The sequence below is a fragment of the Chlorocebus sabaeus genome, chromosome 2 (genome assembly GCF_047675955.1).
Source record: "Chlorocebus sabaeus isolate Y175 chromosome 2, mChlSab1.0.hap1, whole genome shotgun sequence".
Taxonomy (NCBI): Eukaryota; Metazoa; Chordata; class Mammalia; order Primates; family Cercopithecidae; genus Chlorocebus; species Chlorocebus sabaeus.
Window position 1 is genome coordinate 4,172,006 of NC_132905.1, and position 25,341 is coordinate 4,197,346.

At 39.7% G+C, this 25,341-nt stretch overlaps 1 protein-coding gene across 5 annotated transcripts in view; it reads right to left on the reverse strand.

Moving 5' to 3' along the window:
• Positions 1-25,341, reverse strand: part of CDH26 (cadherin 26) — a 69,158-nt gene that overhangs the window by 22,076 nt on the left and 21,741 nt on the right. For 3 of the 5 annotated variants that reach the window (XM_073005471.1, XM_073005478.1, XM_008012433.3), the window contains 8 exons: positions 20,618-20,674; positions 19,280-19,384; positions 17,342-17,503; positions 6,156-6,303; positions 4,420-4,586; positions 4,095-4,223; positions 1,554-1,739; positions 5-264 (listed from right to left, as the gene is read on the reverse strand). In XM_073005471.1, the coding sequence (XP_072861572.1) occupies positions 5-264; positions 1,554-1,739; positions 4,095-4,223; positions 4,420-4,586; positions 6,156-6,303; positions 17,342-17,503; positions 19,280-19,384; positions 20,618-20,674 (1,214 nt within the window). Of the gene's footprint in view, positions 1-4; positions 265-1,553; positions 1,740-3,070; positions 4,053-4,094; positions 4,224-4,419; positions 4,587-6,155; positions 6,304-17,341; positions 17,504-19,279; positions 19,385-20,617; positions 20,675-25,341 lie in introns of those variants that run through there. The other 2 variants (XM_073005480.1, XM_037982591.2) reach the window with 2 other exon arrangements.

The following is a 25,341-nucleotide window of genomic DNA, read 5'->3' on the forward strand; positions in this document are numbered from 1 at the left end:
TCACCTTATCTGGCTGTCTGGATCCGTGGCATTAAAAGTTCCCAACAGGGTCCCAGGCCCGGCACCCTCCTTTTTACTGACAATGAAGCTCTGGGGGTGAAAGGTTGGTGGGTCGTTGGCGTCTGTCACCTGCACACTCACAGTGGCGCTTGCTGCTGCCTTCCTTGGTGGCTGAAGTTTTCCTCTCTCGCAGAAGAAGAGCCTCTCCTCATTCTCCACGGCAATGACGAGGCTTCGCGCTGGGCGAGTCTCATAATCCAAAGGCTGGAACCCCAGAGAGAGGATATCATTAGCACCTGCTGCTCCTCTGGCCAGAGGAAGCCCAGCGCCAAGTCATCATTGCGAACTCAGAGCTTGTGGCTTTTGCACTTCATTTATTATTTACGTTGTCTTTGATAATGATCAAAAGACAGTCTTCAGCTCATTTTCAAATCATTTATGGAGTTCTTTTCTCTTTTATTTTCCCCTCCTCCTCTGCTGGTTGAAAAGAGCCACCATCCTTCAGAGGGTAATGAAAAATGCAACAAAAACCATAGCCTAATGAAACATTAATGAGACAACCATGCTGCAAAAAAAAAAAAAAAAAAAAAAAAAAAAAAATCAGGGGAACTTAGGGAAATATAGATATTAATGATCATAGTTATTCAGGGTACAAAGTGGTCAGTTGACTTAAAAGGATTAAAAGGCTGGGAATGTTTTGAAAATTCAACCCCAGGCATCTGGTGCAACGTCTACAGAGCCTTGCTATTCATAGCATGGTCCGCAGGCCATCAGCACCCCCTGGGAGTTGGTCAAATGGGCAGGTGAATCTTGGGCCCTGCGCCAGACCTGCTGACTCAGGTCTGCCTTGTGCCCAGGTGACTCACCTGCACTGCACTGCACTAGAGGCCCTGGTCACTCTAGGTCTGGTTGTGAGCAATGAAGACTAGAGGCACTGGGGTCAGACTATGCCAGTGGGATCCTCCACTCCACCACTCAAGCTGTGTGGCTTTGTGTAAAGGACCTAACCCCTCTGGGCTTTGGTTTCCTAATCAGTAAATGAGATGGTAATATTAATACTTTCTTCTAGGCCAGCTTCTTCATTAGACACAGTGCTAGAGGCTCTCCATACTCTTAGGGGCCACATAGATGCACTCCCATTTGTTTTAAGCTTTAAAAGTCTTAAACATTGAAAATTCAGATGAAAAGAAAGAACTTTTAGTGTCAAAGAAAATAGTTTCATTTTTTAAATCACATCTGAAAAAGAATAATCATTTTAAGGCCTATGTAAATCTATTATGTTACACCTACAACAACAAAAAATTAAATGGTGAAGTATTAAGTCATATCAGAATAAGTTTTATTATTGATATTATTTTGGTAGGAGGAGTCCTCAGCCCATACACAGAAGTGGCACTGAAACCCCACCTTCCTTGCCTGGTGACACATGGTACGTAATGGTCTCAGCACCCAGCATCCACGGGTGTTAGCTCCTAGTTCATTCTGAGTGATCCTACAGCAGAGGCCTCAGCATCTGCCACCACCTGGTTGGTACATCACTAGTATGGTGTTACCTTGATAACATTTAATATCCCTTCATTGGTCTCAGGGTCAGTCGAAATGTCAAAATGTCCTTCTTCGTTGCCATGCAATATGTTGAATTTTGCTCTCCAAGCTGATGTAAATGGAGAATCTCGATCTTGAACCAGGAGACGCACCACGCCCTTGCTGACTCGGCCTTCAGGAATCTGAATCTTATACTGAAAGAGGCAATCACCATGTGCATGTCATGGAGACAAAAACACGATTGAAAAGGCAAGCAGAGAGGAAGAAGGGAGAGACGCAGAGAGCGAGCGAGAGAGAGAAGGAGAAAGAAAATTTCCTCATCACAATGTCCTGGATATTCCTCATGCTGCTGAACCTGCACAATACCCTGGATATTCCTCATGCTGCTAAACCTGCCCTAAGGGATTTGCAACCTGCCTGTTACAGCAGAAGGTGCATCCGTTGGAATATCTGCCCCTCCTACCTGTGACTTGCTAAATAATTTTTAAAGTACTCTTAAATCCAACTCAATGCCCTATTTTTTTTCTAAGAATTTTAAAAATAACAATACGCAATCCTAGTTTATGCTCTCTAAAAATCCTAGCTCTTCCCCTAAAATAGGACACTTGCAGTTATTCAGATTAATATAATCGTTTTTCTAACACATGTAGATCTTCGAAATAGCTTGTTATTCAATATTTTTGGAGACAATGTTTCTAGACAAGCACTTCAAAATAACAGGGTATATTTTTTCCCAGCGTATTTTTAGAGCATTGGTTTTTACCAAGCCAGGAAAAGATTTTGAAACAAGGTTCAAGCATAATATTATTTTGTAGTTATTATATACTTCTGGTGAGGTGCTTTGGTTTGCAAACATTTCACTTTGGTTTATACAGGTTTTTTTTTTTTCTAATTAAATGACACCTTTTAAAAAATAATTGTTTGCATCATTTATTCAACAACAGCTTCTGTGTGCCACATTCCATTTCAGATGCTGTGAATAAGACGGGCAAAAATTCCATCCTTGATGGAGCTGAGAGCTGAGTGTCTGTGTGTGTGTGTGTGTGTGTGTGTGTGTGTGTGTGTAGGAGGACTTATAAAATAAATAAAGCTAATTGATTAAGTAGAACACTACTAAGCAGAAGAAAGCACAAAAGGGCTAGAGTGTGTCCCAGGAAAGAAGTGGAAGGGTTTTAACTCAGTAGTCAAGAAAGGGCTCACTGAGAGAGTCAGGAGAAAAAAGGAAATATGGTGGATATTTACTTTTTTAAAAATACATATGGAATAGTAAAGAATAAAATATTGGAAATAGATCTTGAGTGATTCTTATTTTATCTCTTAGCCATCTCACATGCCTTAGGTGGAGCATCTATCCCAAATCATCTTACACAATGGGTTTCAACACTTTCTTAGAGGCTGGGAGGCTTGCAGCCTGGGAAATCCCACGTGGACCCTGACATACAACGTTTTTAAAGGGTCACTGCAGTTACTTCTGTACTTGGATAAGGTAAGATGAGGAGGGTGAGGCCAAAGCCTACCTGCTCACCTTCTCTCTAGAATCCTGAACGTGGTGTGAAAACCTTGGGTGCAGACTTCTTACCCAAAGGTGATTCTTCTCCCGAGGGACATTTGGCAATGTCTGGTGACACTTTTGGTTGTCACAGCTGAGGGGCGCTACTGACATCTACTGGGCAGAGGCCAGGGATGCTGGTGAATATCCCGCAGCATACAGAGTAGCCCCCACTCCAAATAATCATCTGGCCCAGTGTCAATTGGGCTGAGCATAGGAACCCCTGACTCCAAGTAAACAGGAATGCCCTGTCTTCCCCTAGACCTCAGTTTTCCCATCTGTAAAACAGAAATCATGTCGTAGTTTCAATAATCAAAAATGAAAAAAATGCATGTAAAAGTTCTTAGCACAGTTTCTGGCATACAGCAGTCAAAAATGTAAGCTCATGTGACCATTATGAAGTGCTTCTATGTCAATATGATTTGACTTCTTGATTCCAGCTTAAGTCACTTTGGAGAACTGCACATGTCTTGGGTGACTCCCCGATATAGTTTGGAGATTTGTCCCCACCCAAATCTCATGTTGAAATGTGATCCCCAGTGTTGGAGGTGGGGCCTGGTGGGAAGTGTTTGGATCATGCGGGCAGATCCTTCATAAATAGCTCTGGCCATCCCCTTGGTGATAAGGAAGCTCTGGCCCTGAGTTCACATGGGATCTGGTCATTTAAAAGCATGCAGGCCCTCTTACCTCTCTCGTTCCTCATTCTCCCCCACCCACGCCCCGTATCTTGCATGCTCTTGCTGTCACCAAGCGACATGCCTGCTCCCCCTTGTCCTTCCGCCATGATCATAGACTTCCTGAGGCCTCCCTAGAAGCTTCCTGTAAAGCCTATAGAACCATGAGCCAATTAAACCTCTTTTCTTTTTAAATTACCCAGTCTCAGGTATGTCTTCACAGCAATATAATAACAGCCTAACACCCTCCCCAAGAAAAACTGAGCCTAGGACCCAGGGGCTACTTGTTTTGGGGCTTAGACGTCGGGGCGGCCCCGGTGGCTCACGTTCTCCTGGGTAAATATGGGCCTGTGGTTGTTGCCTTCTTGCACATCCATGTGTACGGTGGCCGTGGATGACAGTGACGGTTCTCCACAGTCCCTGGCTCTGATTAGCAGTGTAAACTGAGGAGCAGTCTATGTGGGGAGGAAAAGGAAAGTTAAGCCCCTCAAATATGGGAAAGGAAAACATTAATAAAGACATATTCTGTTTTAGCAATTTCAATAGCAAATCTAGCCACAGAGGGTTCCCCACTACAAATGTAGAATCTAAGCCTGGGGCTCAAGGATGGGCCACACATTTCATTTTAAAAAATAATAAAATCCACATAACCTCATAATCTAAGCACCCGGAGAGTCGTATTTCTCCACTAATGCGATCAACCTGGAAACCACTTTCTTTCAGTAATGGTGTTTGAGAAATGAGGAAGTAAAGGACTTGAGAATTTGGAGTGTTTTCTTCGTCCAAATCGACTGCTAACATCTGAAAAATAGGTTGACCTAGAAAGAATTTTTAAAAACTGTTACTATCGGATAAAGGTAGCCTATCAAACCAGTAAGAGGATGAATTATTTGCTAAATGGCATTGGGGCATACACCAAAATGAGTGAAATGTTTAAATATAAAATAAACTGTGGACATACTAGAAAAGATAAGGATGAATATTTAATCAGCTATAAGATCAAGAACTTTCTAATCATGACTGCCAATGCAGAAGACTTACAAGACAAAACTGGCAGATCAGATTACATTTTTAAATTTCTGGCAAAAAACTATGGACAAAATTTAAAAGAAAATGATAAAGCAGGAAAATATATTTGAAACATACATGGCAAGCAGATATTCTTAATATAGACTGCAGAGGTTAAAATCAAGAAAAATGACAAACACACTAACAGAAAAATGAAGAAAAGAAAGGAACTGATAGAACACGGAAATGGCCAAGAAATGGAGCAAAATGTTCAAGCACATGGTTATCAAAGACCAACAACACACCAGGCACCTTCACGGATTGCAGGCAGGTGAGCAAATGAGGACGCTTACGTTGTATGTGCAGGGCGAAGCAGCAAGTCTGCATCTCTGAATTCATGCTAAGTAAACAATGCTTGATTGGGACACATATTTAGCTTAAATTTTATCATTGAAATATATTTTATAAAAATAACAGAAAGTGGCAAAAAAACATAAATGTTCAACAATAGGAGATTGGTCAAATACTTTAAGGCATATCCATAAAATATTACACAACAGGGTATTTTAGAAAAATATGAGGTTACAAACAGTAAAATTGCACCTTTAGAGAGGAAATTTATAAATATGCACATGTGAAAAAGCACACCAAATAGGTGTAAATATTTACTATATACACATATACAATGCGTACTATGATAAAGATGAAAAAATGTATGTATATACAAATACACATTTGTAATCATATATAAAAATGTGTGAATGTATACACATATATAATTTTAACATACAGCATGTGTACACACAGACAGAAAATGCAAAGAAAAATGCTGAAAGAATACAAACTAAAACCTTAATGGTTGTTATTTCTCATGGATAGCATTAAAGATGCTTTCTTTTTCAGTCTTTTCATTTCTCGGAATTTTTCAGAGAGATGATTATACAAAAGAAATGGTTTTTGTTATTAAAATAAATCCACATTCTAGTAAGAATAGGTTGGGTTTAAGAATGCACAGTGTCTGTAACTAGGAGGCTTTAGATGTGATCGTGTTGCCATTTTACAGACAAAAAATTTGCAGAGATATGCAGAAGCTCATCATCCAGCTCTTTTCCCCTCACTGCATGTGGCTTTCTTTTTAGAATGGCATTTACATATCAGCCCTTCCCACTGATGTAATTCCCACATCATTTTATTGCCGATACAAAACGAGGCTTACAGACCTCAAAGCATTTCGCTCAGATCCAAGTCCTGCGACCTTTGAGATGTGAACAGTAAAAACTCTCCCTGAAGATGACTAGGATCAAGCTCCTCATCAATATTAATGAAAAGGAACAGAGCAGAGACAGAAGGAAGCACAGCAGCCCCCCAACCGCACAAACCTGCAGTTTGGTTTTCTTGCACAGTGATGTTAAATTCTTTCTCTGGAAACTGGGGTGCATGATCATTCACATCACTGATCCTAATATTGAAAAGCAAGGATTTATCCACAATTTTTCCTGTTGAGCGCTCCACAACATCAAAATAAACCTAGGAAGCAGAGAGCTGTAAAAATCCTGCAGAACAATTTATTTGATAACACTCTAATAAAATAACTGTTATCCTAATTATAGGTTTACATCTATCTCCTCCTCTAGACTGAGAGTTCCAAAGGGCAGGAAACAGACTGCCCTCATTCACCATGTACCCCAGAGACCAAACACAGTACTGGCACAGACTAGGTGCTCAGCAAATGTGTAGAACAAGCCAATGCTCTGGCTTGGAAAAAAATGATGAGTTATTATCAAGTTCAAATCTCAGTCTCTCTACTGGGTAAACACAGGCAGGTTGCCAGTGAGCCTCCGTTTCTACAACCTATCAGTATTGTCATGAGAAATAAATATATTAATTGAATATTACTGAAACATCACAGAGGGCAGACACTTAAAAATTTGGGGAAAGTGAACATTTATAGTAACTAGCACAGCTACTGACATGCTATGTTTTTAAATGGCCACTGTACTTCTGCACTTCTGTACTTAGATAAGAAAAGTCAGTCCGTGTCAAATGTGCATATGTGTAGTCTTTCACTTCAAAAGGTCTCAAATCAATTGTTTAAGCTTCTGCCTTAAGAAGTTTTAAAAAGAAATCATAATAAACCCAAACAGAAAGCGACAGTAAAGGTAAGAGCATATATCAATAAAATGGAAAACAACAAACCAATAGAGAAAGTCATGTAACCAAAAGCGATTCTTGGAAATGATCCATAAAATGAACAAACCTCTAAGAGGACTGATGAGGGAAAACAAGGAAGTGGGGAGAATTATCAATAACAAGAATGAAACAAAGGATATCACTAGAGATTCTATATATATTAGAAGAATAATAAGGACTAGTATGACTAAGTTTATGCCAACGAATACAGCAACTTAAATGAAAAGGACCAAATTCTTAATAAAGAAAAACTACCAAAACTTTCTCAAGAAGAAACAGAAAACCTGAATAGTCCTATATATTTTTTTAAAGTGAAATCTGTAGTTTAAAATCTTTCAAGAAGTAAAAACAAAAAATCCCAGGCCCAGATGACTTCAATGGTAAATTCTAGCAAAACGTGAAAGAAGAAAGACCAATTCAACAGTCTCTTCAAAAAATATAAAAGGTAGAAAAACTTCTCAACTGATTATATTTTGTAAATTTTGTAAATTACAGGGAAAACTACAGAACAATATCCCTCATGAATCTAGAGTTAAAAGTTCTCAACAAAATACTAACAACTAGTACCCAGAAATATATTAAGAGGATAGTACATTATGACCAAATGAGGTTTATCCAGAGAATTTTAGGCTGATTCAACTTTTGAAAATTAATTGCAGCAATGTCACAAGATGTAAAGTTAATCTACAAAAATCAACTACATTTCTATAAACTAGCAATGAATACTTAGAAATAAATATTTAAAAATAGCCCCATTTATGAATCTAAAATATGTACAGGATCTATTTAGTGAAAATGTTATAACACTGATAAAAGAAATCAAAGAAGACCTAATTGAATGAAAAGATATACTGTGTTTACAGACTGAAAGACTCAGTATTGCCAAGATGACAGTTCTTTCCAAATTGACCTATAAAGTCAGCATGATCTCAATCAAAAGACTAGCAGAATATTTTAGAGATTATCAACAAGCTGATCTGAAAATTATATGGAAAGGCAAAGAAATTTGAATACCCAAAATCATTTTGAAAAAGAAACACAAGGTTAGCAGACTCACACTATATAATTTCAAGATTTATTATAAAAATACAGTAATCCAGAGAGTACAGTATTGATGAAAAGATAAATATATACATCATTGAAACAGACTAGAGTTTAGAAATAGGCCCACACAAGTATGGTTGATTGATTTTTGAGAATAGTACAAAGGCTAGCCTTTTCAGCACATAATTCTGAAACAATTAGATGTCCATATGCAAAAAAAAAAATGAACCTGGGTCTATATCTCACACTTTAGACAAAAATTAACTCAAAATGGATCACAGACCTACACGTAAAAAATAAAACTATAAAACTTTTAGTTAAAAAAAAAAAAGAGGAGGAAATCTTGATGACAATGTGTTAGATACAACACCAAAAACATGATCCAGAAGAGAAAATATTGATGAATTGGATTTTATCAAAATGTAATAACTTTTGCTCGGTAAGAAACGTTGTTAAAAGAATGAAAAGACAAAGGAAAAGAATGAGAAGACAAAAATGAAAAGACAATTGCCTGAGAGAAAATACTTGCATTTCATATGCTGACAAAGGATTTGTATTCAAAACTCAATAAGAAAACAAACAATACATGGCAGGTGGCTCAGGCCTGTAAACCCAGCACTTTGGGAGGCCAAGCCGGGTGGATCACCTGAGGTCAGGAGTTTAAGACCAGCCTGGCCAATATGGCAAAAGCCAGTCTTTACTAAAAAAGTACAAAAATTAGCCAGGCATGGTGGCAGGCACCTGTAATCCCAGCTACTCGGGAGACTGAGGCAGGATAATTACTTGAACCCAGGAGGTGGAGGTTGCAGTGAGCTGAGATTGCACCATTGCACTCCAGCCCAGGAGACAAGAAGGAAACTCGTCTCAAAAAAAAAAAAAAAAAAAAAAAAGACAACAAACAATACAATTTTTAAATGGGCAAAGGGTTTGAACACACTTCTCCAAAAAAAGAGATGCGGATGTTAAATAAGTCATCATTTTTCACTAGGGAAATCCACATTAAAACTGCAATGAGCTATCACTACACACCTTTTAGAACAGTTAAACTGAAAAAAACCTGACAATACCAAGTTCAGCCAAAGATTCAGAGCAATCAGAATTCTTATACATTTCTAATGAGAATACAAAATTATTCAGTTATTCTGAGAAATCATTCGGGAATTGCTTATCAAATTAAACATACACTTACGCAATCCATCTAAGCCACTCCTAGGTATCTACCTACAATAAATGAAAACTGACATTCACATAAAAACCACATGTGGGCTGGGTACGGTGGCTCACACCTGTAATCCCAGCACTTTGAGAGGCTGAGGCAGGTGCATCACCTGAGGTCAGGAGTTCAAGACCAGCCTGGCCAACACGGTGAAACCCAGTCTCTACTAAAAACATAAAAATTAGCCAGGTGTGGTGGTGGGTGCCTGTAATCCCAGCTACTTGGGAGACTAAGGTAAGAGAATCACTTGAACCCAGGAGGCCGAGGGTGCAGTGAGCAGAGATCACACCATTGCACTCCAGCCTGGGCAACAAGAGTGAAACTCCATCTCAAAAAAAAAAAAAGTGCATAGCAGCTTTAATCATCACTAAAATCAAAAAGAATCCAAGCATCCCTTAGTTTTATAAAGTGAGAAGCGAGATACTACTCAGCAATAAAACAGAACAAACTCAGCCAGTGTGGGGGCTCATACCTGTAATCCCAGCACTTTGGGAGGCCCAGGTGAGCAGATCACAAGGTCAGGAGATCGAGGCCATTCTGACCAACATGGTGAAACCCCATCTCTACTAAAACACAAAAAATTAGCCTTGTGTGGTGGCGGGTGCCTGTAGTACCAGTTACTCAGGAGGCTGAGGCAGGAGAATTGCTTGAACCTGGGAGGCAGAGGTTGCAGTGAGCCAAGATCACACCACTGCATTCCAGCCTGGTGACAGAAAGAACAATACTCCATCTCAAAAAAAAAAAAAAAAAAAAAAAGAACAAACTCTTGATGCACACAACATGGATGAATATAAGATTCATTACGCAAAGTGAAAAAACTCTAGACTTAAAAAGCCTTGTATTGTGTGATTCTGTCTCTATGATGTTCGAAACAAGGTAAATTTATTGGGAGGGAAAAGAAATGAGTGGTTTCCAGGGGTTAAGGGTTGAAGGAGGGTTTGTCAAAACTCTTAGAACTATACATCAAGAGATACAAATTTTACTGTACATAAGTTTTTAAAATAAATTTTTAAAAGGAAAATACATACACATTTGGAAGGAATAAAGGCAGTTAAGGGTTCTCAGGTCATTATATTGTCAAAGAAGTTATTAAGAACTTTATATCAAATCTAATAAGTGAAGAATGAATGTTGTAATTCCTCTGTAATTATTTTTTCCTTCTGTGGAATTAGACCAGAGGGGAAAGTTGTGGGTGGGATGAGATTTTTCATATATTGTATAAAATTTCATAAGAAGCCCTTATTAATTTTATATGTAAAAAGTAAATATGAGGTTGAGCGTGGTGGCTCACACTATAATCCCAGTACTTTGGGAGGCCAAGGTGGGGGGACCACCTGAGGTCAGGAGTTCAAGATCAGCCTGGCCAACATGGTGAAACCCCATCTCTACAAAAATACAAAAATTAGCCGGGCATGATGGTGGGTGCCTGTGATCCCACTACTCGGGCGGCTGAGGTGGGAGAATCACTTGAACCCCGGGGGCAGAGGTTGCAGTGAGCTGAGATCATGCCATTGCACTCCAGCCTGGGCGACAGAGCAAGACTTCATCTCAAAACAAACAAACAAGTAAAAAGTGAGTATAAAGAACAGGAACTCTCATTTATTGCTGGTGAGAATGCAAAATGGTGCAGCCGCTTTGGGAGACAGTTTGGCAGTTTCTTACAAAACTAAATGTACTCTTGCTACACAATCCAGCAGTCACCCTTCCAAATGTGTTGAACATGTATGTGCACCCGACAACCTGCACACACGCGTTTACAGCAGCTTTGTTCATGATTGTCAAACTCTGGAAGCTACCAAGACGTTTCTCAGTAGGTGAATAGGTAAATAAGCTGTGTCTATCCATGCAATAGAATATTATACAATGAGAAAAAGGCATAGAGGAACTTTAAATGGATGTTGCCAAGTGAAAGAAGCCAGTCTGAAAAGGGTACATAGTGTATGATTCCAACTGTATAACCTTCTGGAAAAGGCCAAAGTGAGGAGACAGTAAAAAGACCAGTGGTTGCCAGGGGTTCTGGGGGTCGGGAGGAGCGAATGGGCAGAGCCCAGAGAATGTTTAGAGCAGTGGAACTATTCCCTATGACCCTGTCATGATGGACACATTTGTCGAAACCCATAAAAGGTAAGATGCCAAGAATGAACCCTAATGTAAACTCTGGGTTTTGGTTAACAGTAATGTAAAATACTGGCTCAACAATTATAGCAAATGTAGCACATAAATTATAGCAAATGCAGCGCACTACTGCAAAATGTTCATAATAGGGGAATCTGAAGGGAGGGGGTAAGGGGAGGGTAGGATGGGAACTGTGTGCTTTCTATTCTGTGCTTCTGTCAATCTAAAACTGCTCTAAAAAATGAAGTCCATTAATTTGAAAAACATGATGTCCCTACTTACAAAATAAATATATATATCTTAATAAAATATAATAAATATGAACTATAATAAAATACAAACTGGTGTATTTTAAATAAATGTACATATTTTTTACTCCTGAATCTCTCATTGCTCTAGTATAAACGGTGCTTTTGTTTGTTGAAGGCTGAAAAGGCTGTGAGGAAAGGCAGGAGTTCAGAGTCGCAGAAAAGAGAGCAGGAAAGGGCATGAATCGTGGCACGAGGGTGGTCCAGGCAGGTGCCTGTTCTGCATCGAGACCACTGGATTCTCAAGGACCAACTGGTCGCCAGGTACAGTATCCTGCTTGGGGTAAAAAGGTTTATTGCAGAAGCGTGGCCGCCAGCTTCAGCCAGGCCCAGGGCGGACTCACCAGCACCAGTCCTTCACGTAGATGGTCTCCCTTCATCCTCGCGGAAGCCCTCCTTGCTGTCTAGCTCTGCACCGTGGAGAGACTAAGTGACTATTTCACCTTCTGCTTGGAAGCAGAGCAGCCCAGATCCAAGTCCAGTCAGGGATCAAGACTGCACCTTCCGCCGATTCTTCCCCATTTCACTCTACAGGCTACTCAGTGCCCAGAGTCAGTGGCCCTCCCAGAGGGCCTCTCAGGGCCTTGAAAGCTTTAGGCAATGCTGTCTCCATATCCTTCCTCAGGGGCCTAAAGGTCTTTCCCTCTGTTTTGTTTCGCGTGGCTGCTTGAGCCCGCTTTCCCTGCAGACTTGCGGCTCACTCCTCAGCTCCATCACCGCGGTCCCACCAGGTATCCTAGATCAGCAGCCCCCACGTCTAGCGCAGGTCAGCGCTCCTCCTCCTCCACAGTAGGACTGAGGGAGCCTTCAGGGCCTCTACTACTGAGCTAGTCCGCTTCAGGGACTTCAGGGACTCTAGCATACATTTTTAAATTTTTGTGCAAATAAATTGGCTTTCTCACACACCATCTCTACATTCTCCTCCATAATTTATGACTGTGCTGGCAACTCTTTGCTCCTTAATCACCCTGACTTCTGGCTGTAAAACCGTGCCAACCGTACTCCTTCCATTTAAAAAAAGAACCACTTGTGTGTTTCATGTTTATTATTTTATATTTCATTTATTATCCTAAAGCTACATATGAGACCTTTAGTTCCATAAGACGCCTGAGAAACACGAGTGCTGTTTATTCTTTGGCAAGATGCTAAGAATTTCTAGGATTTCGGATTACAATGGTGAAAAGAAATGTCATGGACATTTTCTGCACTTGGAAAGTGTTTCCAGCCTTTTGTTACAGCCTCAAGATTTATACCTTTGGATAAACAAACCATAGTGCGTTAACTGGATGCATCACCATATGCCTATTTGAAATTACAGGCACAAGATCTATGGCCTTACACACAAATGAGCACATGGAAACACCTTCAGGACCAAATGCAGAATACCAAATTGCGAATGCATAGGTTAGACTGTGTGGTGATAAAAATTAACACATAATTATTCTGAGAAATATAAAAGGATGGCTTTGGGGGTAGCTTTGTATTCTACAAAAATGAGCATATTTTGGTATAAATAGATAAGGTCCATACACAGAAAAAAATTAAAACTTTTCCTGTTGCTGTCTCTGTCTTAAATCTTACAGTAATTCTCAACTAGTGTTACTGCTTTCTTGTAGACGCATGGAGTTAATAAAAAGTTAGCCTCCCCTACACACTCCCTGAGCACAATTTTGCTTTTGGTTGGTTTTAGAGACCCTATCAGGATGCTCAAGAGTAAAGAAGTGCTACTAGAATGTCTTTTTGCTGCTACATTAGGCTTACTTGATTTTTAATAATGTACTATGTTGATGGACTGCCAAAGCCAATAATAATTGTTCTCTTACAGGAGCAGATGGTTAAGCTAGGATGCTCAATTTGTGTAGTGTTTAGGACATGTCCTCATTTATAGGACATGGCTTATGCCACCCTTCCTGGTTGGTAATCCTTCTCATTGGACCATTTCATATGCTCCTAAATAGTGTGTAAGCCCCTGGCTGTTAGTTTCCTGTGGCTGTTGTAACAAAATACCACAGACTCCATGGCTTACACTAGAAACTTATTCTCTTACAGTTCTGGAGGCTAGAGCTGAAATGGAGGAGTCAGCAGGGTTGGTTCTTCTGGAAGCTCTGAGGGAGAGACTATTCCCTGCCTCTCCTGGCTTCAGGTGGTTGCTAGCAAGCCTCGATATTCCTTGGCATCACTCTAATCTCTGCCTCCACCTTCACCTGGCATTCTCCTCTGCATCTGTCTCTGTGTCAAAGATTCCCTCTTGTTCTAAAGATACTGGTCACTGGGTTATGGCCCACCCTAATCCATTATGGCCTCATTTTAACTTGATGGCACCTATAAAGACCCTATATCCAAATAAGGTCACAGGCGTGGGTACCATGAGTTAGGACTTGAACATCTCTTTTTGGGAGGCACAGTTCAACTCACAACACCCAGCAAGGCTGAGGCTACATTTTACTGTGCTCACTCATTCATTTACTCCTTCATCTAACATGATTAAGGGAGAATCTACTACGTGAGGAGCCCTGATCTTGACCCTGGGGCAATGGCAGACTTTCCCCAAAGTCAAGAATAAGGCAGAGTCTCTCTGCATTCTAATGGACCAGCATTCTAATGGAGGAGATCAACTATCAACAGAGAATTAAACACAAAGTTCACATTTCAGGTGATGAGTGGTGCTGAGGAGAAAATTTAAAACAGGGTCATGAGATGGAGAGTGACAGGCAAGGTTGGGACATGCCTCAGAATCTCCACCTTGTATCTTTCCCTGTGGAAGTTCGTAGTTAAATGAGAGGGCCACGGATCAAATAAGTACATAAATCAATATTAAAAGACAACTGTGGTCAATGTTTGGGGAATCAGAACAGGGATTTGGCCTAGCCAGGGAGCTCCAAGCATAGGGCCCTGAAGACCTGACATAACAGAACTCGGGGATGCCATGTGTTTCCCCCAACCCCACACTGTCACTCTTTGCTCTAAATGGTCCCTGGGATCTATCTGTGATGTGCCAAGCATTTCCAACTCAACTTTGAGTTTCAGGAAATGCTCTTAGATATTTGGCTTTAGCATTATCAGCTTTTAGACACAAAGTCCCATATTAGACATTATGAATGCCAACCCTTAATACATCATTTAAAATGTTAAAAGCATCATTCGCAAAAATGTTCTCCCATTCTGTAGGTTGTCTGTTTACTCTGTTGATAGTTTCTTTTGCATCTGAAAAAGATCAAATATCTAGCATCTATAAGGAACTTAAACAAAATTACAAGAAAAAAAACCATTAAAAAGTGGACAAAAGACATAAACAGACACTTTTCAAAAGAAGATATACTTGTGGCCAGTAAGCTTATGAAAAAAAGCTCAACATCACTGATTATTAGAGAAATGAAAATTAAAACCACAAAACCACAATGGGATACCATCTCACACCAGTCAGAATGGCCATTATTAAAAAGTCAAAAAACAACAGATGCTGGTGAGGTTGCAGACAAAAAAAACCAAAAGGAGCATGTATATACTCTTGGTGGGAGTGTAAATTACTTCAACCATTGTGGAAGACAGTGTGGTGATTCCTCAAAGAGCTAAAAACAGAAATATTATTCAACCCAGCAATCCTATTACTGGGTATATACCCAAAGGAATATAAATCATTCTACCATAAAGACATATGCATGAGTATGTTCACTGCAGCAGGATTCACAGTAGCGAAGACATGAAATCAACCCAAATGCCTATCAATGGTAGAATGGATAAAGAAAATATGGTACATATATGCCATGGAATACTATGCAGCCATAAAAAAGAATGAGACTGTGTCCTTTGCAGGAACATGGATGGAGCTGGAGGCCATTATCCTTAGCAAACTAACACAGGAACAGAAAACCAATACTGCATGTTCTCACTTATAAATAGGAGCTAAATGATGAGAACACATGGAGGGACACTGGGAACGGACACTGGAATCTCTCAGAGGGTGAAGGGTGGGAAGAGGGAGAGGATCAGGAAAACTAACTAGTGGGTACTAGGCTTAATACCTGGATGATGAAATAATCTGTACACCAAACCCTCATTATACCCGTTTACCTATATAACAAACCTGTACATGAACTTAAAATGAAAATTAAAAATAATAATAATAATAAAATGAAAGGAAAAAATAAAATATTAAAAGCAAACAAGCAACAACAACAAGTGAGCACTGAATGTGTGGCTCCATCCTTGCACAGATCATGACCATCACTACGTCCTCCCTACTCAATGTATGGAAGCCTGAGGACAGCAGCATGAGCATCACCTGGAGCTTGCTAGACATGCAGGCTCTCAGGCTTCACCCTGACCTCCTAAAACAGAATCTGCATTTCTACCAAGATCCCTAAGTGATCTGTTTGCTCATTAAAGATTGAGAAGTGCTATCTCAGTGTCTCCTTGTGACTACTCTCTACTCCTTTTTAACAGACACTGCGAAGTCTGCACAGAAGGGAGGCATGCATTCATATGGATAAGGAAGACCTAGAGAGTCATCTTTGCATGTTCATTGGAGTTTTAGGAGAATTTTCACCTATTTAAAAATTAGAGAGTCAGAGCCTATTAGTGAGTTAAGGGTTTATCTTTCATTGTGTATATCCGTACATTGAGATCACTAGAGAAAAGCTTCATATATTACTTTTCTTGAATGTTAATCAACATCTTTCCACCCTGAAAAAGTTAATGAACAAATATACAGCCAAGCAGGCCTGAGAACCAAGCCCAGTTCCCAACAGCTCCAGTCCGCTGAAGTCAAAATGGAACACATTTTGACTACCTAAGGACTCCCTATTATGTTAGAAGGGTAACGTGATACATGGTTTAGGGCTTTTTTCTTTATGATTTCTTTTCCTAGTTTAGAACCTGAATTTCAGCTTCATAGTAAACCACAGTGTTGCAGTGATGAAATCGTAAAGAAAACCTGCACTCACAATAAGACATCGTCAACAGGTATGCAATTGCTCATGCACCAGTTATTGGGCCACCCACTGGGTCTGTTATGGCTTGTCTCCATATTTCAGAAGTCACTCATAAAAAAATAAATTAGGCCAGGCGCGGTGGCTCACACATGTAATCCCAGCACTTTGAGAGGCCAAGGTGGGGGGATCACAAGGTCAGGAGATTGAGACCATCCTGGCTAACATAGTGAAATCCCGTCTCTACTAAAAATACAAATTAGCTGGGCGTGGTGGCGGGCGCCAGTAGTCCCAACTACTCCGGAGGCTGAGGCAGGAAGATGGCATGAACCGAGGAGAAGGCAGAGCTTGCAGTGAGCCAAGATCGCACCACTGCACTCCAGCCTGGGTGACAGGGCAAGACTCCATCTCAAAAATAAATAAATAAATAAATAAATAAATAAATAAATAAAGCCCATTGTATAAACATTCTGTGACCCTATCCCCAAGTGCTTTCAGATATCCCAATCATGCTAGGACACTGGTCATTAGAATAAAGACTTACAGCAGCTCACATCGATTGCAGAAATCATTACAAAGCCAAAGCCCACAACTCTAAAAGAAGATTACAAAAGTCTCAGGCATACTCGTAAAGCTTGTCACAAGGCATAATTTCTCAGTCTCCCGGAACCTCGCACATAGTCAGCTTAAATAATGCTTACCAAATACAACAGTCTTGCAAGAGCTTTTAAATCCAAGCTTAGAATATATCAAATTTTAGATACCGTGAAAGACGGTGTCATTTCTCGATCAACAGGGCGGTGAACATATATCCTTCCGTTCTCATGATCTTCAAGAGAAAACAAACCAATCTCTGGATATTCATCCACACCAGGTCCACTGAGTAGATACATTAGCGACATGTTATCAGACATATTATTGAACAGCTAGAAGGAGGAAAAATGAAAAGGAGGATGAGAATAAGCCACTATGATAATCAAGTATCAAGGCTAAGAATCAATGGCATCTTTAAGAAATTATACCCAGCAATGGCACATCTGCCAAAGAAATAAACAGATGGGCAGAGATGCAGGAGCAATGGTGTTGAACTGTTGGCTGCAGTTTGGTCTGTAATAGTGACAATTTGGAAATAGCATAAATGTTCATCAACCTGAAAAAAATAATATAGTGATACTTCCTTCACATAGCATGGGATACTCTGTAGCCTTCAAAGATGTATTTACACTGCCATGGAAAGACGGAAAGATGAGCAGGACACATCGCTCAACAAGAAAGGCAAGCAGAACAACACACCAAGTGTGATCTTATTTCTTTGACGCAGATTCACATCAGAAAATCTGTAAAGAAATATCTGGAACCACACATACCAATTTATTTAATATTGATTATCCCTTGAAGGAAAGAGAAGTAGTGATCACACAACTAACATTTAGAAAGAGTTTAGAATGAGTGGGCCTACAATATGCCTTGCTTGCCTTAACCTATTCAATCTTTAAAACATCTCTGAAATGTAGGCAATATCATCGACTCCATTGTACAGACACATTAAGAATCTCTAACTTACCCAGCAAGGACGTGGTGCAGTAGGAATATGAACCCACTCACTCCCCCTGACTCTTAGGAGTATATACTTTTAACCACTGAGACTTGAAAACTTTCTGTACTCTTTATATTTGTTTTTTAACAGTAGGCATGTACTGTTTCCTTTTTCTAAGAATCACAGAATGTCACAGAATGTCAGAGCTTAATCAGTACATAATTCAAAGGGCCATTGGTACCAGGAAGGTAGTGGAAATAAACAACATGAGCCTGGTGGAAAGATTCTACCATTCCAATACCATGTGACTTTTTCAAGGCGGTGCTTGCCCTTCAAATAGGGAGTGGTGGAAACTGTGGTATTCGGAGTAACTCAAGCCCCACCTAACTGTTGTCATGTGGGAATGTGGGTTCCATGTGGCCAGAACTTTCCACTTTTAAAAAGTCTCTAGAAGGGCAAAAATTTTAAGACAGTGTCCCTATTTATTATTTATTTATTATTTATTATTATTATTATTATTTTTGAGATGGAGTCTCACTCTGTCACCCAGGCTGGAGTGCAGTGGTGCAATCTTGGCTCACTGCAAGCTCTGCCTCCCGGGTTCATGCCATTCTCCTGCCTCAGCCTCCGGAGCAGCTGGGATCACAGGCGCCTGCCACCATGCCCGGCTAATTTTTTGTATTTTTAATAGAGATGGGATTTCACCATGTTGGCCAGGATGGTCTCGGTGTCCTGATCTCATGATCCGCCCTCCTCTGCCTCCCAAAGTGCTGGGATTACAGGTATGAGCCACTGCGCCCAGTCGACAATCTCCCTATTTTTAAATAATATTAAAAACAAACAAACAAAAACAAAACAAAACAAAACCTCTGCATGGGCCAAATAAAGCAGACCTGTCAGTTGGAATTAACCACCCTGTTGCTGTATGAGATTCTCATCAGACACTCACACGGAGAAGTGACTCACTCAAAGTCACATACCCAGGTAGAAGTAGAGTGAGTTCTAGAACGCAGGCATCCTGAACCCCAGGCCAGTGCTCTTTATGCTCTACTTCACTCCCTGGCCTCACTAGCACAAAACCTTTCAAGACTTCATCTTCCTGGCCAAAGGGGCATGCTGACTCAGAGGCCATGATGGGGTCATTCCTTAAGAGTAGGCACCTCACCTCACCAATCAGTTTGGGAAAGGGTCCCGGGTCTTCCTCCTCCAGCTCCAAGGTGGTGATAACCCATCTTCTCTTGGATCGCCGTAGAGGCTGGTAGCTCTTTCCCTGGAAATTATAGTGACAATGATGACAATAAGGATGGCAGTGATGCTCACAGCCAGGATTTATCACACCCTTGCTTCATGTAAAGGCCCTGTGCTGACACTTGGCCTGCATTCTCTCATCCCCACAACAGTCACCTAAGCTTGGAAAATCCAAGTGCCTGTCTTCTTAAGAAGCTTAAGAGTCATATTCAGCTAGTACCAATGGCCCTTTGAATTATGTACTGATTAAGCTCTGGTATAGCTGTGACACTCTGTGATTCTTAGAAAAAAGAAACAGTACACGCCTATTGTTAAAAACAAACATAAAAAGTACAAGAAGCTTAAGAGTCAAGCTTCTTAAGAAGCTGTAGAGTCATCTCTAACCATGGGGCAGATGCCACCCAATGATTTTGACATGGTTCTTGAGATAATTTTAGGAGCTATCCAGACATAGCATTAAAGATGACTGCTTGCTGTGTGCCAATGGCTGTCCTACAGCAGACATACAAACCGTTGTTGAGAAAGTTTTCCCACTTCCATTTATCTCTCAATCTTCCTGAAATTATTGATGATTAGGTGCTGATAGAGCTTTCATGCCTCTCTGTCTACGAATACCCCTTTTAACAAATGTGCAGACATGTACACAAACAGAAAGAGAGTGACTTCGACTCAGATCTTGGGCTCAGATATTTGTCAGGTAAGGGAATACACGAAATTTAAAGCATTGTTTTGTTTGCATTATATATTTTCACAGTTGCCATCTATTATAAGTGAAGCTGGTTTCTAGCCACATTAATTTGATCAACAAAAATGCAAGTCCTTTTTTAAAAAAAATTGCTTAATGATAAAGTGAATTGACCAAGAGAACAATACCAAGTAAATAATCACAACGTGGCACGAGGAGGATATGGCAACACCTCACAGTGGTAGGTGCATGACTGGTGCAATGGAAAATACTAAGTCCAATATATTCTAATTCCATAAAGAAGAAAGTGATGTGAACAACCCTCTAAGCTTGTGGTGTACAGTTGAATTTTGATGTTCGCAGGCTGCTCATATTCTAATTAGACATAAAAGCATCATCTGCGACTCTCTGGAAGTCCCTCAAGATTCTAAAAGGCCACACATGGTTACTATTTTCTTTTCTGCAAACCAAACATTGGTAGGCACTAAAGCCCTCCAAACTGCAATTCTGTCTCTAAGTCAGGTGTAGAGACTGATTTTATCTATTAAGAAACTGATTTCCAAACCTCACCTTTGTTTGCTTAGTAAGATCATCTGTTTCCTGTTGGACACTGTCAACGATACTGACCTTAAAAATAAATATAATGTTAATTAGTAGAGAATATACTTATCAGAATCACATGGAAACTGCCTGGAGTTGCACAAATCTAGAATTAGAAATGACAGAAAAAGAACTTCTGTATTTAGTTTTGGTAAATAGAATTTCTTACCTCTACATCTTAATTCATGATTACCACTTCTCTAACTACGGGAGAAATAACGAAAAGAATTCTGATTTATTATTACCAATGGTGGGGAGACATTTAAAATCATAAAATACTACAGTTAATTAACAAAGCAGGCAGCAGAACTTGTTTATTCAGGATGAGCATAGAAGTATTTATATGTACACATGTAAAATAACACCAAATATTAATTGGTGATGAGCTTTAAGTGGGTTTTTCTTTTCTTTTTTTTTTGCCCCTTTTTTTCTAGACATTATTTACAATAATTAATAATATAACAGACATGGCACTTTACATTTACATAATAACTTAGAGTGATAATACTTATTTATAATTTATATCTCAACAATCCTTTCCCTTCCTCCAAAAAATACATGTGCAATACTGTTGAAATAGAAAGAGATAAGTTGGCCAGGCATGGTGGCTCACACTTGTAATCCCAGCATTTTGGGAGGCCAAGGCAGGTGGATCACCTGAGGTCAGGAGTTCGAGACCAACCTGACCAATATGAAACCCCGTCTCTACTGAAAATACAAAAATTAGCCAGCCGTGGTGGCACGCGCCTGTAATCCCAAGTACTCGGGAGGCTGAGACAGGAGAATCGCCTGAACCTGGGAGGCGGAGGTTGCAGTGAGATTTGATCGCACCACTGCACTGCAGCCTGGGCAACAGAGCGAGACTTCATCTGAAAAGACAGAGAGAAGGAGGGAAGGAAGGAAGGAGGGAGGGAGGGATGTAGGATGGGGAAAGGCCCTGCAATGTATGGTTAGAACCAGCAGCAGACGAAAGTGTGAGAGTGGGGAGGGAGAGAGACAGTGTGCAAGCAGGATGACTAGAATAAAGCAAATGGGGCAAAAAGTATAAACAACTGGTGAATTTTCACACAGGGTATTTTGAAATTCTTGGTATTTTCCTTAAATCTTACAAGTTTTATACCAAAACAAAAAGTTATCAAAAAAGACAATTTCATGAACTAAGATTGGGTATTCAATTTAGCACTAAGATTCTTGCCAATTATAATAAAAAGGGAAAGTCTGTCTTTAAAAAAATGAAACATTTCTAATAAAACTTTTTCTTGTTATACAGTCTTCCTATTTAAAAGAAAATTTGATAGCAAAATGCTTTAAACATACAGAAAGAAATAGAGAATGGCATAATGATGCCCATCACCTAGTTCTATTAAACCTTAATACTTTTACCCTATTTGCTTCGAAGTGTTGAGATGTAAATTGTTACAGATAAAATGGAAACTTCCTGTGTAACCCTCCCTCATCTCACTTTTTCCTCAGAAGTAACTCTCACCCTAAATTATATTTAGCATTTCAATGCATGTTTTTAAACCTTCATTATATGTATCTGTGTGCATAGATATAGCTATATATTCATAACAGTGTGTAATTTTTATGGTTTTGGATTGGACTTTTAAATAATGGTTCACAGTAAGCATCATCCCATAACTTATTTTGTTTTTTTACTTATCATGGATTTTTCATTTTGGGGGAGGATATGTGTGTTAACACCTACAGTTCTAGTTCATTCATTTTCATTGCTGTAGAGCATTTCACCATATGAATAGGCAATAATCTATTTATCTATTCTCCTAGTGATGGTCATTTAGGTTGGTTCCAGTTCATTATCAAAAATGCTATGGTAATAAACATGCATGTATATGTGAAAAGTTTCTCTGTAGCAGTAATTTTCAAAGTATGGTTTCCACATCCCTGCAAGAGAGTCCACAAGGCCTAACGCTTTCCTAAGAACACTAAGGCATTGTTTGCCTATTTCGCTGACTGACATTTGCACTGATGGTGCAAAACAATAACATTGGTGGGTAAAATTGCTGATGCCTCAACACAAATGAAGGCAGTGGTACCAAACTCCCAGTAATTTACTCAATTACTATAATTGCTTGAGAACTGATGAAGTAGTAAAAACAATATTAATTGTTCTAGGCCTGGCGCGCTGGCTCACACCTGTAATCCCAGCACCTTGGGAGGCCGAGCGGGTGCATCATGAGATCAGGAGATCAAGACCATCCTGGCTAACACGGTGAAACCCCATCTCTACTAAAAGATGCAAAAAATTAGCTGGGCAAGGTGGCGGGCGCCTGTAGACCCAGCTACTCGGGAGGCTGAGGCAGGAGAATGGCCTGAATCCGGTAGGCAGAGTTTACAGTGAGCCCAGATCATGCCACTGCACTCCAGCCTGGGTGACAGAGTGAGACTCCATCTCAGAAAATAATAAATAACTAAATAAATTGTTTTAAATTGCAACACTTGAGTGTACATCTTTTAAATACTCTTTGTGAGTGGATGGGAAGTATGTACAAAGCACTGCTGCTGCACATCAAGGCAGAAGGTTTATCTCAAAGAAAAGTACTTGCGTGGTTGCTTGAGTTTCCAGCTGAACAGGCCACTTTTTTTTTTTTTTTTTAAATGGAACACCATTTTACTTGAAAGAACAACCAATAAACTGATGATTCATGCCAGAGTATTTGATACATGGCTCCTTGATGATGAGCAACGTGAGGCTTTCACTTCAAGAAAATCAATCAATGCACAGTATCTGCTCCCACTGACAAATGTAAGCTTTCAAGCAAAAATCAGAATTTTAGAGAACTTGTGTCTGCCAATATGAGCATGAAAGTTTCCTAATATTAAAGATTTTTATTATAATAGCAATTTTTTTTTAATTTTATAGGCTGAAATATGTCCACATAGGAAATATCTGCATAACTCAATAGCCACTAGCTTCCTAATGATCAACACATCATGTTCTAAAATCACACACAGGTAAAAGAGTCATCCAGAGTGCAAGAGAGACCAGTGGATTTTAATGGAACAGAGTAGGGAAAATTCATTGATATGGTTTCAGATTCTACACAGTAAATAACTGTTAAGACATTACAGTGTATTGAGTTTTGGTGCAATATCAAAGAATAATATCCACAATTATCTGTTCCAGGTTATTAAAATATTCCTCTCTTTTCAAATATCTGCGTGAGGCCAGAATTTCTTCATATACTCCAACCAAACAAATTCACAACAGACTGAATGCAGAAGCAGAGAGGAGACTCCTGCTGTCTTCTTTAAAGCTGGACATTCAAAATATTTGCAAAAATATATAGATAGTGCCACTTTTTCCACTAAATGGAATTTATGGAAAAATATGGATATTTTCCAAAATATTTATTACCATAGAATGAGTTTATTATGGTTATGTCCAATGAATTGAGAAATATGTTTAAAATTTCCCTGTTTTAATATCTACCATGGTATCAGGAAATATAACCTACATAAGCTAAATCTCTAGGACTGATACCTAAATCACCAGGGACAGAGCCTCCACCCTGGTTGCCTCGTCCACATCAGAATCTATCCTTATTTATCCCTATTCACATTACAATACAAGAGGCCATGGTGGGTGGTGGGCAGGTGATGTTATTGGGCTGTATTGTTAGCATCAGGGCTAGTGATAATATTTGTTTCCTGGCCAGGTTATATTTCTATGTATTTACCTGAAGGAAAAGAATGTTTAAACTCTTTGAGTTCTGAAATCTCAAACTGATTTTTTAGACAATGAATGCTTCTTGATTAATGTCAGCAGTTTTAAATTAAGGGCCTACCCAGGTGTATAATTTTTAAATGGAGAAAACTGTAGTTCTTGCAAAAGATAAAGAAATTAATTCTGTTTCTGAAACAGGTGTATTTCCAGGTGGCCAAAGTTATTAACAAGGAATGTATTGAGGTTTCTTGTTCCCTCTGGGCCTCAGTTTCCCCTTCTGTAAATTGAGGGTATGAGACAAGGTGTCTTTAAGGGCTCTCTCAACACTAAAGTTCTGTAAATTCATTTTATTGTGATAACACATAAACGGCACAGTTGACAGTCATGTAAGAGCTGGCTGAAGTGTTCAAAAAGAGGTTTGAAATGGTGGATGCTTATACTTTGCCAGAGATGCCTTAAATTTCACATCGTTGTGTGTGTTTCATTTCTCCTCTCTTTATGCAAGCCTTAGAAATTAACCTGAGATCTCTCATCTGGGTGATGCAGGAAGATGGAAATTGTTATATTTTCTGTAATGATTTTGTAAGTGCTCTTATTATATTTCTCATCCGTGCCAATTTTAGGCAGTCTGTCCACAGAGAAAATCTTTCAGAAGATTTGCATAATGCTTGCTAGAATGCGGTGCGGTGGGCCTGGGGTGGGGTGGGGGGCGGTTCTTTCTAGATGCTTGTTCCCTCAGCTACCATGTCCACCAAACCATGTTATCAGAGGCGGCCAGGCAGACATACGATTGCATGGTCCACCCTGCACGTAATTTGACAGATGGCTCTGGACCAGGGGCATGTAACCAACATCATTCAGGCTGGCCTGGCTGAGCAGCCATGGCATCTTTTGGGAGAAAATTCTCTGAATGAATGAAGATGTAATCTGTAACTATACAGGATACTAAAGAGCTAAGAGGTCTAGATAGAAATCATTCTTTCCCAAAATGCTTGGAAATATTTCA